The sequence below is a fragment of the Balearica regulorum genome, chromosome 18 (assembly GCF_011004875.1).
Source record: "Balearica regulorum gibbericeps isolate bBalReg1 chromosome 18, bBalReg1.pri, whole genome shotgun sequence".
NCBI lineage: Eukaryota > Metazoa > Chordata > Aves > Gruiformes > Gruidae > Balearica > Balearica regulorum.
The window spans coordinates 10037048-10053393 of NC_046201.1; the positions used below are offsets into that span (position 1 = coordinate 10037048).

General features: G+C 38.4%; 1 protein-coding gene across 4 annotated transcripts in view; it reads left to right on the plus strand.

The window, feature by feature from the left end:
- The window catches only part of FOXK2 (forkhead box K2), a 51741-nt gene extending 36011 nt beyond the window's left edge, over positions 1–15730 (plus strand). The window contains exons 3-12 of one of the 4 annotated variants that reach the window (XR_012838241.1): positions 48–195; positions 642–788; positions 3726–3919; positions 4763–4938; positions 5988–6284; positions 6529–6738; positions 6974–7135; positions 9761–9930; positions 14250–14481; positions 15636–15710. Coding sequence is in view for 3 of the 4 variants with exons in the window: in XM_075770590.1 (XP_075626705.1) it covers positions 48–195; positions 642–788; positions 3726–3919; positions 4763–4938; positions 5988–6284; positions 6529–6738; positions 9761–9957 (1369 nt within the window). In the remaining variant the exon portion in view is untranslated. Of the gene's footprint in view, positions 1–47; positions 196–641; positions 789–3725; positions 3920–4762; positions 4939–5987; positions 6285–6528; positions 6739–6973; positions 7136–9760; positions 11974–14249; positions 14482–15635 lie in introns of those variants that run through there. The other 3 variants (XM_075770592.1, XM_075770591.1, XM_075770590.1) reach the window with 3 other exon arrangements.
- The last annotated feature ends 616 nt before the right edge of the window (positions 15731–16346 follow it).

Below are 16346 nucleotides of genomic sequence, written 5' to 3' on the forward strand. Positions count from 1 at the left end.
ATATACTGTATAACAAAATAGTAGGATCTTCTTTTTATGCTCTACAGTGCTGCAAATTCCTGCCCATCTAGCCCCCGTGGTGCAGGCTCTTCAGGGTACAAAATGAGTCGTGTAATACCATCTGACCTACATTTAATGGCTGACAATTCACAGTCAGAGAATGACAAGGAAGCATCAGGTGGAGATAGCCCAAAGGTAAATATGATTTGAAATCAAACCTATAAATTACGTCTTAAGTGAATGTAAGACTTCTGAAATTTTGTTTGCTAACATATTGCGCTAAGTCATATTTTAACATTACAGACTTTAAAAATAATTTGTAGGTTTTTTGTGATTAGATGTGAGATTTATTTTGGCCTCTCTTACCTTTGCGGGATGATGTGTATGTATTTTCAATTACATATTTGTTTATAGGCTATTGAAAATTCTTTACTGTTACATGTTTCTCCAAATTTTAATGCTATCTTAAAATCTGCTAATCAGAAGAGCAAAATCGTCTTAGTTTCTTTTCTACCTCAAGATTTTGGTCATCCAAAAGTGCCTTAAATCAAGTTAATTGTGTTTTGTTTCTTTTGATTTAGAAAGGGCTGTGTATATCTTTAAAGTTTATTGATGCAGACTTTTTACTTTTTCTTGTACAGGACGACTCTAAGCCACCTTACTCCTATGCACAGTTAATAGTACAAGCAATTACAATGGCACCTGATAAGCAGCTTACACTAAATGGAATTTATACGCACATAACTAAAAATTATCCGTACTACAGGACAGCAGACAAGGGCTGGCAGGTAAATGTGATTTCTGGAATTATTTTGAGTTGTGAGTAGTACTGGCAGCTATTAATGGTCATAAGAATTCAGTTGGTGAGCCTAACAGCCCTTCATAAATAGAATCTATTCTATTCAAATAAGCGTGTTTTCTTTTTCCTGATTGTAAGTTCTCCAACCAAGTAGGCAATTTACATTACTCTGTATTTGAAACGTTGCTTTATTCATGGAAGAGTATTCTCTAAAACCTCTGGGTTTAGTCCCTGGACTTTTAGGGAAGAAAAGTAGAATTGGATTTAAATATGCGTATGCTATCTAGGATTGTAATTGTGTTCTGTAACTTATAATTGTGTAAACATCTGTGGTGTTATCTTAAGATAAAATTAAGATATTAAATGTTACAAGTTCATTGTTATTTGAAAACAGTAATCTTGACCATGCAATACAGTGAAGGAACAGGTGTGTATTATCTATTGTTATCTTGCACTGTTTTGTGCCCTTTTTTATTTGTGCAGCATAGTCTGTTTGTGAACTTAATCGTTTCTGTACTGAGTTAGACCAAACCCTTCAATTCTGTAGAATTATTTCTTTCTTTTAATTTTTAAAGAGATCACTCTCAGCATTTGCCAGGATGACTAACCAAGTATGAATCAGTCTGGCATAGTCTTTCCAGATACGGATAAAGATTCGATGCCTTTGCTGCTGTTTTTAGTTTCAGCAAAGGACAGAAGAGCACAATTAGCAGGACTGGCCAGTTTACCCATATAACATTCAGACTGCTCTGTCGATCACAGAGTATCAATTTCACTGTGTTGCTGCTTAGTACAGTCATGATCTGCAACAGAGGCATGCTCTGAAGTTATTTTCAGGGAAGTAAAATTTGGAGAGACTGGGGGAGGGGAAAAGTGAGGAAATGGTAATACTCTACTGGCTGTACAAGTAGAAGACTAGAGAATACACGCCTTCTCAGTAGATGAATACATTTTTAAATATTAATCACATACGTATTTGTCATAGGACCTATATGAAAGTTGAATCACTTTTAGAGGAATTCCACGGTTACTGGGGAATGTAACTGTTCCTAGCTTTTTGCTATGGTTTGGCTAGTGAAGGACTTAGCTGAGGTGGCTAGGAAGTCTCTTTTATTTCCCTTTCACACATAAGCAATGCAGAATCCTGGCTGCAGTCATACTAACAGATCTGTTTTAGCAACAAGATCCTGCTTATGAAATGTTGGTGTGCTTTTTGCTTCCCATTCTGAAATACCTTGAATATCTGTGTGTATAATGGTTCTTTATGTAAGCATCACAGAACCAAATGCAAGCATACACTCTAATGCATGGTTAAAGAATTCTGCCTTAGAACAGTGCATGTATTTAGATGTATAATACTTCACAAAACCAAGATGGTAAACACAGCAGACATACTATATTCTGGAATAATTAATTAGCACCTATTCATAAAAATAATTGGAAAAGCTGAAAATTAGATGCTATTCAGTAACTAGTCATATAAAGCGCTGCTATAACACTTAACAGGTGTACTTCAATGTATGAATAGCTCTACTCGCTTTTATCCATCTGGTATTAGATTACAGTTAGGGTGACTTACAGATGTTTTAAATAATATTTGAGGCTATATATGCACACATTATTCAAAACATAGAGTACATACATGTGTATATTATCCAAATCCTGTACCTTAGTAAGTAGTATTGAGGTATTTATATCCTTTATTATATGAAGGTCTCATTTTGTTGAGGACTTGAAGACTCCTCTTCGTGAACTTATTTTAGCAGGTACTTTTGGATCTACTCTTTTATTCTAGCATATGGAGAAATAAATACAATTTATAAACATGTTCTTGGCATCTTTCTAGTTCTGTTTCAATTTTTGGCAGGGAAAACCATTTCTGGTTTCATCAGTTTGCATTTAAGAAACCATACATGGTTATCATTGCTTTAAGTTTTCCAAACTTACCATCAGGGTCATGAACTCAGACATTTGAGCAGGATTTGCATTAAATTTTGCAAATTTTTTGAAAAGCTTTTGTTAACGTAAAGCTTTTTTTCCATTTTTCCCCTGTTCCCCCACAAGTATTTCAGTATGTATGCTTATCTTTATTTTCTTGTTACTCAGTGGTAATATTTAGAGAGATTTTGGATTTATCTGTCTTAAAGAAAATAAATAAATGTGCACAAAGCCAGGCATAGATACAGCCACTGCAGGGTGTTAGCAGTTTTCTACATCTCTCTGAGGGAAGATTTATGTGTTTTACAGCAAAGTGAGGGTAAAGTAATGTGCAATCTAGAGCGCAGTAACGAAGATCTCACTGAAGAGCTGTTTTAGGACTTACTGCCATTGGTTGTTTTTCTAGACACCCTAAATCCTTGGCTCCTTTGTTGAGACGGGCTGGACTGTGGGTGAACTCCCAACAATCTAGCTGCATTTGGAACTTGTATAATTAAACTTTTTCTTTCTGTGTTGTGGAACAGTAAGAGGATTATCATGTAAGATCAGAATCAGTATATGCTGTATTTTACTGACCCTCCTAGAATGAACTGACATTTTCTTTGACACCTGGGGAAGGGTGGTGTATGAAGATGGATAATTTTTGTTGTTGTTTTTTTTTTTTTTTTTTTTTTACACTGCATTATGCTCAAGTACTTGTAGTGTTCTAACAGTTTGTTGCAATCACTGTGTTTCTCATGAGAGAATTAAATGGGATTCCTGTTATTGCCGCATTAGTGTACTAGTTTTTTAATTGTTGGGAAAGATTTGAAAAATGCAAGATTTCCTTTCAGGTTTACGGCACTGCCCTTGTAGTGCTCTGAATTCTGTTGAATTAAGGAATTAAAGAGCTGAACCCCGAGTCTCCTATAGTACAAACTGCTGCAGTAGGCCACATTCTGACTTGGAAAAGTTATATGAATTCTACATATTTTTTTATGTTCCATAGAATTCAATACGTCACAATCTCTCTCTGAATCGTTATTTCATCAAAGTACCACGTTCCCAGGAAGAACCAGGCAAAGGCTCATTCTGGAGGATAGACCCTGCCTCTGAAAGCAAATTAATAGAGCAGGCTTTTAGGAAAAGGCGGCCTAGGGGAGTACCTTGCTTTAGAACCCCTCTGGGACCACTCTCTTCTAGGTAAGGAAAAACAGATGAACAAAAAGACTATGGCTGTTGTTTAAACTCCAGGCTGATACAGACTTGATAGTTTTGGATACAGTCACAAGTTTAGTAATTTAATTTCACCCAGACTCAGTATTTGAATTCTGTATCATTTACTAGGAGGCTGCCCCATACGCTAGGCTTGTTTTTATTGCTTGTTTTTAGTGTTAAAGAACTGATTCAGTTTGCATAACTAACTATCAGATTGTTAATATAAGCAAGCCTTACTGTACCTTTGTTTTGGTTTGGGTTGGTTTTTTTTTAACAGAATTCTAATTTTAATTTCTAACTGCCATCTACTGCATTTTAAAAACTGTTTGCAAAGAAAGTTACCAAATACTGGCTACCATTTGATTGAACTTAGAGATGACAATTATGTATTTAGTTTGATTAATGTTCAAGCAGAATTCATGATGGGGAAATATGCGGGTTTAAATTAGTCCCTCTGTCAAGTTACAGCCTTTCTGCTGGTGCAGATCTTTTATTACTTGCTCTGTAGTCTGAGATTTGCTCATCATTCTTCTCTACCAGAAGAAATGTTGATGTTTCACAGATTGTTTAGAGAGTCGCCCTAAGAAGGTATCCAGCCACTTCTTATCCATTAACTGTACCTGAAGTTTGCTTTTAAATTCTGTCCCTGTTTAACAAAAGCTTTATAAAAGATCATCAGAACTGCTTTGGGTTGTAACTGTACTTGCCAGAAGGCAGAGGTGCCCTCCTGTGGGCAGTGTGTGTTATGGCCTCTTTAGAGGAAGGTCACTGTCTGTCACAGTTCAGAAGTTAAAACACATCAGCTGCTGCTTTCATTTTTAAATACAGAAGTGCCCCAGCTTCTCCTAATCACTCTGGCGTGTTGTCTGCGCACTCCAGTGGAGTCCAGACCCCCGAGAGTCTGTCCAGGGAAGGATCTCCAGTCCCAATGGAACCTGAGCCCAGTGCTATCCAGCCAAAACTAGCGGTAATACAAGAAGCGCGATTTGCACAGAGTGCCCCAGGTGAGGAATCCTGAAGTAAGCATTTGGGGGTTGGAGGTGGGAGAGGGCTAATATATAAATATTACCAAAACTTTGCTCGTATACCAAAAAAAACGCCAGTAAATATTTAATCTCTTAACATTTAAAGCAAATCTTTGATAAACATGTAAACATGTCAGGGAAATTCTGTTTGCATGCATACTGTATGTATGTATACAGACTGTTGTCTGTGCAGTTCCAGCACCCTTGATCACTTTGTTACTAAGCAGAGATTGTGCTCCTGTCCTGTATAGGACTGTACTGTCTTGTAACAGTTGTCACTTCGCTTCAAAACGTATTCTTTCTGGTTTAGGGAAAAACCCCAAAAACTTCAGGTTACATGGGTTACAGAAATAAGCAAATGTCTTGCGTGCATCTGTGGTCATGTCATCCTTTCAAAGGTGGGGATAAAAAGAATTGAAAAGATAAAGAGAGAAAAAATTAATTTGCGTGATAAGAAATTTCCTATTTTTTTTAAAAAAAGAGAGGGTAGGGCATGATGGGATAAGGATGTGTTTGTTTAATTACCTTGGTTTATATACTTTTGCCATCCATTTTCTTGGTGATATTCTGGTACTACAGAAGTGCCAGTGACCATTCTGTGCAAACGTGGTCCTAAGCAGAGACACCAGGCTTTCCCCAGCCCAGGAAGCCGAGAGTTTTGCCAATGCAGATAATGCTCCGCATAATACCTGGAGCACATGTATGTTCCCATCTGTGGAAGGGAGTTTTACTAAATGAGTATTAGACATAGCTTTGGTAGTATAGCTGCATTTGGGGGGTATGGGGGGGTGGCTTTGCCCAAGTGGTGTATGGGTCTTGCTGAGCTAATACAGCACTTACCTTGAATATGTGGCTTGGAATTAGCCATGTGTCATAATCTCGTTGTCCGGTTTTATCATTTGGATCATTCAGACATTAGTGGAGGAGGTCTTTAATCCTCTGAGGCTTTAGTGTTAAGTTTAAAAGAATGGTTTGCTTAAAAGAAATAATTAAAATTGGCAGCCTAATTTTTATCTTTTTCTTGGTAGGATCACCTCTATCTAGCCAACCAGTTTTAATTACTGTACAACGGCAGCTACCACAAACTATTAAACCTGTCACCTACACTGTTGCAACTCCCGTGACAACATCGACATCCCAGCAGCCTGTAGTTCAGACAGTTCATGTTGTCCACCAGATACCAGCTGTGTCTGTCACAAATGTGACTGGATTAGCACCAGCAAACACTTACACTGTAGCTGGACAGGCAGTAGTCACGCAAGCTGCGATGGTAACCCAGCCCAAGGTAGAACCTCAAGAGAATGGAGACCACAAGGAAGTAAAAGGTGAGAACCTGTGGGGTTAGTTGTTTTGCTAGATCTTCATACAGAAGGTTTATTATTTAAAACTTACTTCCAGATGAACGCTTGAAATGTTTGGCTAAAACTGAAGATTGCACATCATAATTTCTCATATATGTTGGAGCTAGTAATAAAACAGTATACTTTTTCACTGAGGGTTGTTTGAGTAAAAACAAAGGGTTCTCTAACACTTTCTTGTTTTAACAATGTTTTATCTTCTGTTTTGCAGTTAAAGTGGAGCCTATACCTGCTATTAGTCATGCTACAATAGGAGCTGCTAGTCGTATCATTCAGACATCTCAGACCACACCCTTACAGACAGTTACTATAGTGCAACAGGCACCTCTAGGTCAACACCAGCTACCAATAAAAACTGTAACGCAGAACGGAACGCACATAGTACCTATCACCACTGCGATACAAGGACAGGGCAACGCTGGTACGTATTGTGTCAAGATGTTCTGTTGCTTTGTACGTGTTAAAACCTCAGAGCAACCAGTGATGAATTTTTTAATTCTGTTCTCCTTTCATAGTTATACTGAAAACTAAGTTCTACCAAAAAATGTAGATTACAGCTTTGTAAGGGATTGTTCCCTCTCTGTTGGTAACAACAAGTGTTTTTCTTCATTGATGATTACCTGAACAGCTATTTATTCTCTTTGTGGTCATTATAGGGATGTACTTAGTGGTGACAGCCCGTCCTCCCTCCTCATTAAACCCAGGATATAAACAAGTTTTAAAAGAAGTTCCTGTAAAACAGTGCCATTAAAATGGTAACTGCTCCCCAGATGATTTGTCAAGAACCAACCAACAGGAAAACAAGACAGAACTTGCTTGTGGGTTGGCTTTTTGAACTGTTACTTTTTATTCTGTTTTTATTGAACCTGTACTAAAAATGACAAAAATTCTGTAAGACTTTGAGATTCTCCTTGTCTGAATACCGTCTTTCCCCTCTCAGACTCAGCAGTCTGAGTGGGTAGCAGTACACTTTCATAATTTTCATATGTTCACACTTGTTCGCAGGATGTTCAGTTTTGGTTTGCTTTGTGGGTGCATACAGCTTGTTCTAACAATTTCACTTTGAGATATTATCCAATAGTGAAGGAGCTTTTTTGGTCATGAAATATATTTACAGAAATAGGTTTAGGCTATCTTACATCAATTTATTACCTGCGTTTCTGCTCTAAAGTCTTTCTAATGGAGTGAATTATCTGCTTTGTTTCCTTTTTATCCTTCTTCCATCACTGACATTTATAGGTCAGTGTTCTGTCTGCTTCCACTTCATTTCCAGCTTAAGTAAAGCAAAAGCAATCACTGTCAGACTTCATATGCACGTTTTTTGTCAGAAGTGCTGTATGAATTGAGCTGTCATGTGAAATATACTGAAAAGTTATTTTTAAAAGGAAGAAATAATTCTTTGTGTCTTTTTCTTGGACTCTGAAAACACAACTGATTTCAGCTGTTTTCCTTGCTAGGGAAACCTAAAGGCTGCTAGGCATGTTTAAGAAATGTGGCTGAACATAGGAGTAGAATTGTGGTGTTACAGTAACTCCTAAACCAGCAAAAACCCCCGGTAATTCTCAGGCAAAGCATCTAAAGGGGGAACTAGGCCTGCAGAAATAAAGATTTGTGTGTCTACACATATGTCTGCATTCAAATGCATATATCTACATATGTCTATGTTCACATGCATCACATGTTACATCTGTAATTACACACACATTTGTGTGTGTGTGTGTGTGTCTTTGGAGAAAGGAGATTTGTGCAATCTGAAAGCTAAGAAATCCAGAGCAACTCCTGTTCTTCTAACATTTTCTATTTGTACTAAGAAGGTGTTTTCAGATCTTACTCTCAGCAAAACAGCCTGGCAGCACTTTTTACTACCTGTCAGTCTAACTGAAAGCTGTGAACTCCAAAATAAATTCAGGTCTCTTATTGCAGAATAAAATGTAACTAGATATTCTTTATTTTGACTTTCAGTGTAGATTTCTAACATCATTGCTCTTTTCTGTAGTTCATACTTAACACGTCTCAGCTGTGGCCGCAGCCAGCAAGTCTCTTTCTACTAAACAGACCCTGGAGTGAATAATGCAGTAATAGTCTTAAGGCACATTTGAAGATGAGGGGTTAACTTTTTGTTCTTATTTAGCAACAATAAATTTGCAGTAAGGCATTTTATTCAGAAGTAACTATCTCTATGGCATCTATTCAGAAATTGTACAAGGAATAACTTTTCTAATAGAAAGTGAATGACTGAGATATACCAACAAATTATTTTACAGCACAGTGAAGCTTTTTGTATTAGAGAAATATTTTCTGAAGTATTTTGTCTACCACTAAACACTAAGTACAGAACAGTTCGGTTACATGCAGAGGTGATATTCCACGTATTTTCAGGAGAGCTTACTAAGAACAAATACAACAAGTTTAGCAAATAAGAATTTCTTACGGACTTCATGTTTAAGCTCCACTAGCAGGGAATGATGTAATAAAGTCAGCAAAGCAGTGATGCTGAAGAAAGGGAGCTCATGTGCATAAAAAAGCAGGTGGTTTAATAATATTAAGATAAATTTTCAAGAAATGCAATGAACAAGTAAAGACATAATTAGTATTTTGCATTATTTGCAAAGACATTTGAATAGTTGGTTTTGTAAAGTCAGGGTGGATATTGAGAAATGGACTGCTAACAAGTAGAGGGAAGAAACCTTTGGATGTCTCAGAAGGTTTAAAGGACTGTACTCACCCATGAATGGTGACTCATACTGTCTCTTCCCGTGGAATGAGAAAGGTTAAAAACTTGTATAGGATGTTTGAACTGTATACATTTCTGTAAATCTAATTCAGGTGTGCACTTGAATCTAATCACGTATGTCATTTCTTATTAATACTGCTTGTTAAAAGCACTGCCTTTTCCTTACATTGTGGGTAAATGTCTCATCCTCTTCAAAGCGGAATTGCTATTTGAGTCGTGTGCATCTCACGGCTGTGTGAATTGCACAGCTTTTCTTAAATAACTTACGGCCACAGATGAATATGACATGGTGGTGCTCTCCTTCCAGGCCAAGTAATGCATTCTGCAGTGCTCCATAGACATGTCCAGAACCCATGTAAAAAGGGGATGATTTTGAATTTGCTTCCTGGTTCTGGCACAAATTACGGTGTAGATTGGCTTTCGGTCATTTAATCTTTCTCTGTCTTCAGCTCCCCACTGACAAAATGGAGATCCTTTCCCATTCTCCTGCCTTTGTCCAAATCTTCATGAATGTTGAGTGATTTGGGAAAATGTCTTTCAGGTTTGTACAAAGATTAAAGAATTGGACCTGAATCTCAACTGGGATTGCTAATACCCCCTGTGGTACAAGTAAAGGAATTAATCGTTTTAATGAAAATGCAAGTTTGCTTTCAGTATCATCTGTTTTGTCAAGGATTAGGGTGCTGAAGTTTTTATTTTCTTTTTCCAGCTGCTGCGAGTCCTTTGCATATGTTAGCAACCCATGCATCTGCATCGGCATCTCTTCCAACAAAGCGCCAGAACGGAGACCAGTCAGAACAGCAGGAACTCAAACGTATCAAAACAGAAGATGGAGAGAGCATAGTCATAGCTGTTAACGTGGACACCCCATCTGTGGCAGTGAGTGATAAAGGCAGCCAGAACTAGAAACTTAGGGGAGTTTTCTTTTCTTTTCTTTTCTTTTTTTAAAAAAAAAAAATAAACTCCATGGTGCCAAAAGGAGACACTTAAATATAACACCTAAAATGTTGGAACATGTTCTCACGCAGTGGGGAAAGGGGCCCTGTGATCAGACTTCAACTTTCAGCACTGAAAAAAACCCAACACAGGTGGCCTTAAAACTTGGTAATTTAAAGTCAAACTGCAAACCATCTTGTTCCAGAGGCTGTGACCCCGCTCCTCCCTGCCCCCTACTGAACTGTGTACACTGAGAAATACAGTGTTGGGGAGGGCTGCAGCTTTAAAAAATCTTTATCAGATTATTTTAAGGACTGAGTATCTCAGTGTAACGGCAGCATGATAAGCGCTTAGTGTGAACTGGTTTCAAACGATTGTATATTCCTCAAAGGGAACAGAGGCAAGGAGCCATTTCCTACATCTTGGCAGCTAGCCTTTCATAATGACCTACCCGATGCAGTTGTTGGTAGATATGCAGTATTTTGTTGTTCACATGTGGAATTAGAAATTTTTGAGGTGTATTTTCATTTCTTTGCAAAATAATGGGGTCTTTGACATTTCAAATCACTCCATTTCTACTCCGGAAACTTTGGAATCACACAATACTTTTCATGTGAAATTTTGTTTGGTAAAAAACTGAATGTAGGGTTTTTTTAACCAATGGAATGATTTACTTTTGTCTGTCCTGTTAAAGTTCAGATAAAGCTACTTTATTACATCTGCAAATTTTCATATTTTAGCAGTTGCCTGAAACTTAATCAAATTTTATTACCATGTGTAGTGATCAAATGCTTCTTTGGGCTTGCATGTAACTGATTAGAAATTACAATGTAAATGAGCCGTTAACTGACGTAAAGAACTGCTATGAATTTGACCAGAGCTGCACTTATCTGTTTCTCTTTCTGCTACCTTTTGCTGTTTGTTACTTTGTGTTGACTTTGACTGTCCCTGCCATATTTTTCCAGTCTAAAGTAAAACAAGAGTCTCGCTTAATATTGTGTATGTTTAAGATAACAGACTGTTCTTCATTTAGAAAGATGAAATTCTTTATCACAAGTCCTTTTAAAAAGAGAGTAAAATTATCTTGTCAGAGGTATATTCGATATTTTTAAGCTTAAGCACCCATCAGTAGAAATTAATCTGACCAGTTTCTCCGTAACACTTTTGATGTCATACACTGACCTTTTTGGGTCTCCATTAAGAGTAGCTGTTGTGGTTTTCTAACAGTGGCTACTGTATTATTATAATAATTTTTTTTTAAGTGTGTGTTCTGCAGTTGAACATTTTAAAATGTATTGGTAATTTCTCACTTTAATTGTGGTAATAGATTCCACTTTACATTTCAAAATTAAATTTAAACGTAAGGCTGCTGTTCAGTCTTCAATTCACATAACGTCTTATTTCCTCATGCAGTAAGGTGAGTGAAAGCTAGATAGTTGGCTTAATTTGAATCTGATTTTTGTCATTTTCTGTAATAATGATGCATTATTTATATTTCCTTTCCCACTACGAAAGGAAAAACTGTATTTTCATGATGGACTGAACAGTTTGGAGTGGTTTATTTAGGCAGCTTTTGGGAACTATTTACCTAAAGACCAAATATGAGAAATCTGTACAAGTTTTGTGTTCATCCACAAAATGGAACTGTTACAATGTCTCTGCAGATAATACATATTAAAAAACTATGAAAAAAACAACTCTACACAAGCTGAATTTATAACAGGCATTTAAAAAAAAGCATAACCTGAAAAGAAACATTTCTGTAAAATTGCAACATTTTCTTTAGAGGTTTTAAAAATAAAAAAGTAAAGTTTTAACATACTTTTTTTAAGGAAAAAAAAATCCAGTACTAGTAATTTAATTTGGTGTTGAATGAATTGACTAGAATGTGGTTTATTTTCAGAAGTGAGAATCTGTTCACAACTAGGGCTAGGTGAATAATAGTGTATAAGATTTTTTAAATAAAATTAAATTTTATTCAGCAAATTAACTAAGTTGAAATTACTCAACAACTGTGTTTGAAATATTTATGTATATTTTGGGGTGATTGATCCAATTTATGTTGGTAGTGCCACAGGAAATGGTATCAGACCAACCAAGCCAAGGTGATTGTTACCATCAGTTAATGGCAGGCAAGCTGTACATGATGCCCTCCTGGGTAGAGGGGGAGATGAGAACATGGTCTGGGTCCTGATTCTCTAACGCGGTGGTGTCTTACACTTTTTGGTGCATGTGGAATTTGGCACAAGAATGTGCCTTCATTCAGATGGATAAACCCTTTGACAAAGCTGTGTGATGTGAGAAAACTGCTTATGGTGTTACATAAAAAAAGTATGCTTATCCGTGCTTTTGGTGATGCTGAAAAATGCTCGTGTGGGATAATCTTCAGTGCTTTTGACTAACGCAGGCTTCTCTGTCTTACATGTCAGGCCTTACTAAACTGAGTTGTTGGGTTGTTGAAACAAAACTGTTCCCTGGTTTGTCTACGTATTTATGTGCTTCCCACTATTAATGCAGCAATGGTTACCGCCTAACAGCAAAGGCTGAATGAGACTCCTGTCACACTGCTGCTTCTGAGGTGATGCTTGTGACCTTTCTTAATTTGGTCTTGCGTGCTGATCATCCTGGACTCCCACGGTCAATATGATCTTTCTTTTGCAAATGGAAAATTTCTTCAGGTGATTCATGTACATAGAGATTTGACCTCTCTTCAGGAGTTGATGTAACCTTTCCAGTTACCTTTTGTGTTTTATGATGCATGGTATTATTTCCTTTTGTGCTCCTTCTAGGCTGCCTGCCCACTGTTCCTTCCGTTAAGAGTCAGCTTTTGTGTAATCTTTAAAATGACTTTGAAAAAGACTCAGAATTTTAACATATGGAAGACCTAAGCGTGCGTTTGCTTCTACTGACAGAAGCGTTCACCCCCGCGGCCAGCGTGTTCTGTCCTCCTTGCACAAGATCCCCTTCCCTGCCCTTACGCTAGCTCTGGTTTTGATCCACCTCCGTGTGGCAGTGGCCTTGTGTCCCAGCAGGTTTGGGAGGGCGGCAGTACGGTCCCCTGGGCAGCGGGATATTCTTGCCTTTGGGCATGACAGTTCTGCCTTGGGCAGCTGTAGGGTGTCGTAGGATCCAGCAAAGCGACGCCAACTCTTCAAAATGAGAGGGGACTGTGGATGGAGTGGCGTGAAAGCCCGATTCTTTTTGATCGGTGTAGTTGGTCTCCATTCGGAGCTGCTGCCTCCCCCTGCCCACGTTGCAGCATATTTGCCACAGCGGTAGCAGCCTTTATGATGCCACTTCTCATTTTGCTGATTGAGGTAAATACCTGTACCATGCTAATCCCAACAGATACCTGCAAAAGCACTTCTGCTTCCTAAACCACTTTGCAGTGTAGATTGCTGTACAGGAGGCAAAACTGGGAAGACTTTGCCTTCGCTTGCACGGCTGTTAGAATCGAGGCTCATTTTTAAACGTTGGGGTTTGTAATTACTGAAATCCAAAAGTGGAACTTGAAGTTTCAGCTATCTGTGTTGGGGTCTGTTTTGTATCTTGATTTAATTTCCCCCAAAAGGTAAATTTTGAGTGGTTGGTAGTCATTAATACAAGTTGCGTTGTGATTTTTATATAGTTGTGATTTTATATATGTGTGTGATACTGAAAAAAATTATTTTTTATGTGTATATATATATCTCATTTACACTAAATTCAGTGCTGCTTTCTACTAACCTGATTGACCCCTTTCAATACACATCTTCACTATATAGTTTAACATTCTTACTAAGAATCCTGCGTTGTGTCTGACACAAAATTAATTGATAAAGGGAACATCTGAAGTTAGTAACTGCATGAGTTGCTTTTACCCATCAGATTGTTCTTGATCTTATTTGTGGCCTGGCAGATGAAAACAAGCTTTACTCCTGGTTCTACTTGTTTTCTTTTCTAACTATTAATCAAGCCAGGCTTTGAGTTAAGAATTATTTTTTGTATCAGAGAGTCTCATTCTTCTCGAAGTTGTGCTAGCATTTGGCGCTGATTTCAGGTACTTAGCCAGGGATTTTGCATTATTTGAGTGATTTGACTTTAAAAAACATTGGCCACAAATGTATTGGTTTAGCACAGACTGCCATACTAACAGAGAGATGATTATATTTTTTTTAAATAAGTTTAATGAGATGTGCACTTTCTGGAATAATTTTCATGAATGATGGTTTGGTTTCTGATCTTCTTTATGCATTAGTTATGTTCTTTCTGTCTCTCATCAGAGTTGGGGAAATACTTTTGTCTGAAGTACTAAACAAACTTACTGGAATGCTGGGTCTGGTTTTCATGTCAATACTTTCAAGAGTTGGGGAGAAATCAAAGGAGGGCTACAAAACTACTGTCAAGGGCTGGAATATTTGAAGCTGAAAGAGCATAACCTATTCCTTCAACAAAAAGAATGGACTGTTGTGTGAAATTCTACAGGATCTCTTACACTCCAGACCAGAGTCATTGGTTTGTTTAAACAAATACAACTTTGGGGAAGAAGAGTGGGGGAAAAAAAAAGCAGTAAGCTGGGGGCATTGAAATGGCTTACTAAGGGAGAGGTAGGTTCCCTAGCGTGTGACTCCAGAACAAGGCTGTCTTCCCAAAGCACACGTTGTTCTGCAGCCTGCGTGTATCAGTCAGCAGTGTCTGCAGCAGCCCCTTTGGCCCACGCCTGTAAGAACTAGACTTGTCTCTCATTTTGTAACTTACTGATGAATCTTGTGTTTTCCACCGTAATGTGAATACCTAAAGGTTCCAAAGGATTCTGTGGCTCCTGCTGGCAAATAACCTGGAATTACCATTGAACTTCTTGCACTGGCCAGTCTTTCAGTTTTCCTTCAGGATTTTGCACTGTGACACAGGTGCTGTAGAAAGACACAGCAAAATAAGGGGAGAGAAGGCCTTTAATTATTTTAAATACAAAAGAAATTAATAATCCGTATACTTAAACAGCTGATGGTGGTGGAAATACATCGTTTCAGGAGTAGCTGTATTTTAGACTGGCTGTGCAAATTCTGCCATTTCCTCACAGTCTGCGCCACCAGCCCGTTTCCCTCCCAGTCAGCAGGGTGCTGTTAGCAGGGCTGTTTCCCAAAGCCACGGTTCTAGTTAAGACAACTGCACGTAGTGGACCTCTGAGCCATAATATTCATTGTAAGCCAACAACTTGATGTTTTAAAAATCTGTTTAATCCTCTTGTCACATAAAGTAGTAGACTTCTGACAGCTTGCCTTGCTCTTTTTTTGCTCTGCAGCCTTATGTAGAGCAGGGCTATGTTCAGAAGGTGTTCTGATCTTCTAAAACTTGTCATCTTCAGTGCGTGCCCCTGTCTGGGGAAAACGACTCCGTGAGGTCCTGCCCAGGAAGTCTGGGTCTCTGTGCAGGGCCCAGAACAGGGGGAGCGTTACTGCTGTATACCACAGCACAGGGGAGCGCTGTTGCCTGTTGTGGTTCTGAGCGCCACGCGCTATCATAAATAGATGAACATGGATCTCATACTAATGAGATCTAGTACTCAACATACTATTTATTTTCAAAAAAGTGACTAACGAAAATACAATTTCATTTATTGTAGAGGTATGTTTATCCACTATCCCACTTTAACCAGAATTTGCTTTCAGTTACCGACGTGATGCAGTACAGCAGAAAGTGATGTGATGAAGTACTGGCAGAGCAAGCTGGAGCCAGCAGCAGGTGGGAAGATTTGCTTTTTTGATCCCTGTAGAACAGCCCAGATGATACGTAAGGGTTTGCAAGTAGTGCGAGGAGGAGGAATTGGAGATTATACCTAGGCATATATTAAGGGCTTCTATCCTTAGTGCAGCACTGGTGTGTGTGTGTGCAGTTAGTGTTATTTTCATTCTTACCGTCACACTAGAACAGACATTTAGGGGAAGTTTTACAAGTTCAGCAGAGTTTTAATCAACCAAGAAATACGCTCATGGTTTGCCTGGTCACCGACAGGGTAACTTTAATGGAGGGCAGATGATGGTGCTTCAGCAGATGGAGATACACAGAACCTTCAGAGCTCTGGGCAGAAGGCTTCACGTTTCAGTTAAAGTACTTTCCTTGCTGTTTTAAAGTCAGCACAGCTGACTGGATCATAAACAGCTTATAACTGCACCAGAGAGGGAGCATTTACATCATCCGTGGAGAACAGTCCCTAATGCTGCCCTGTGCACGTACTTCTCCAGGGAGGTGGCAGTTTCCAGTTGGCCATGCTGCTAACACAGCTGTTAAAAGTTAAGAATCTTCAGAAGAGCAGCTGTGGTGTAAACAGTGCTGAACAAGAACGGGTTTGCACTGAAGTTAGACTTGTTTTGGTACATACT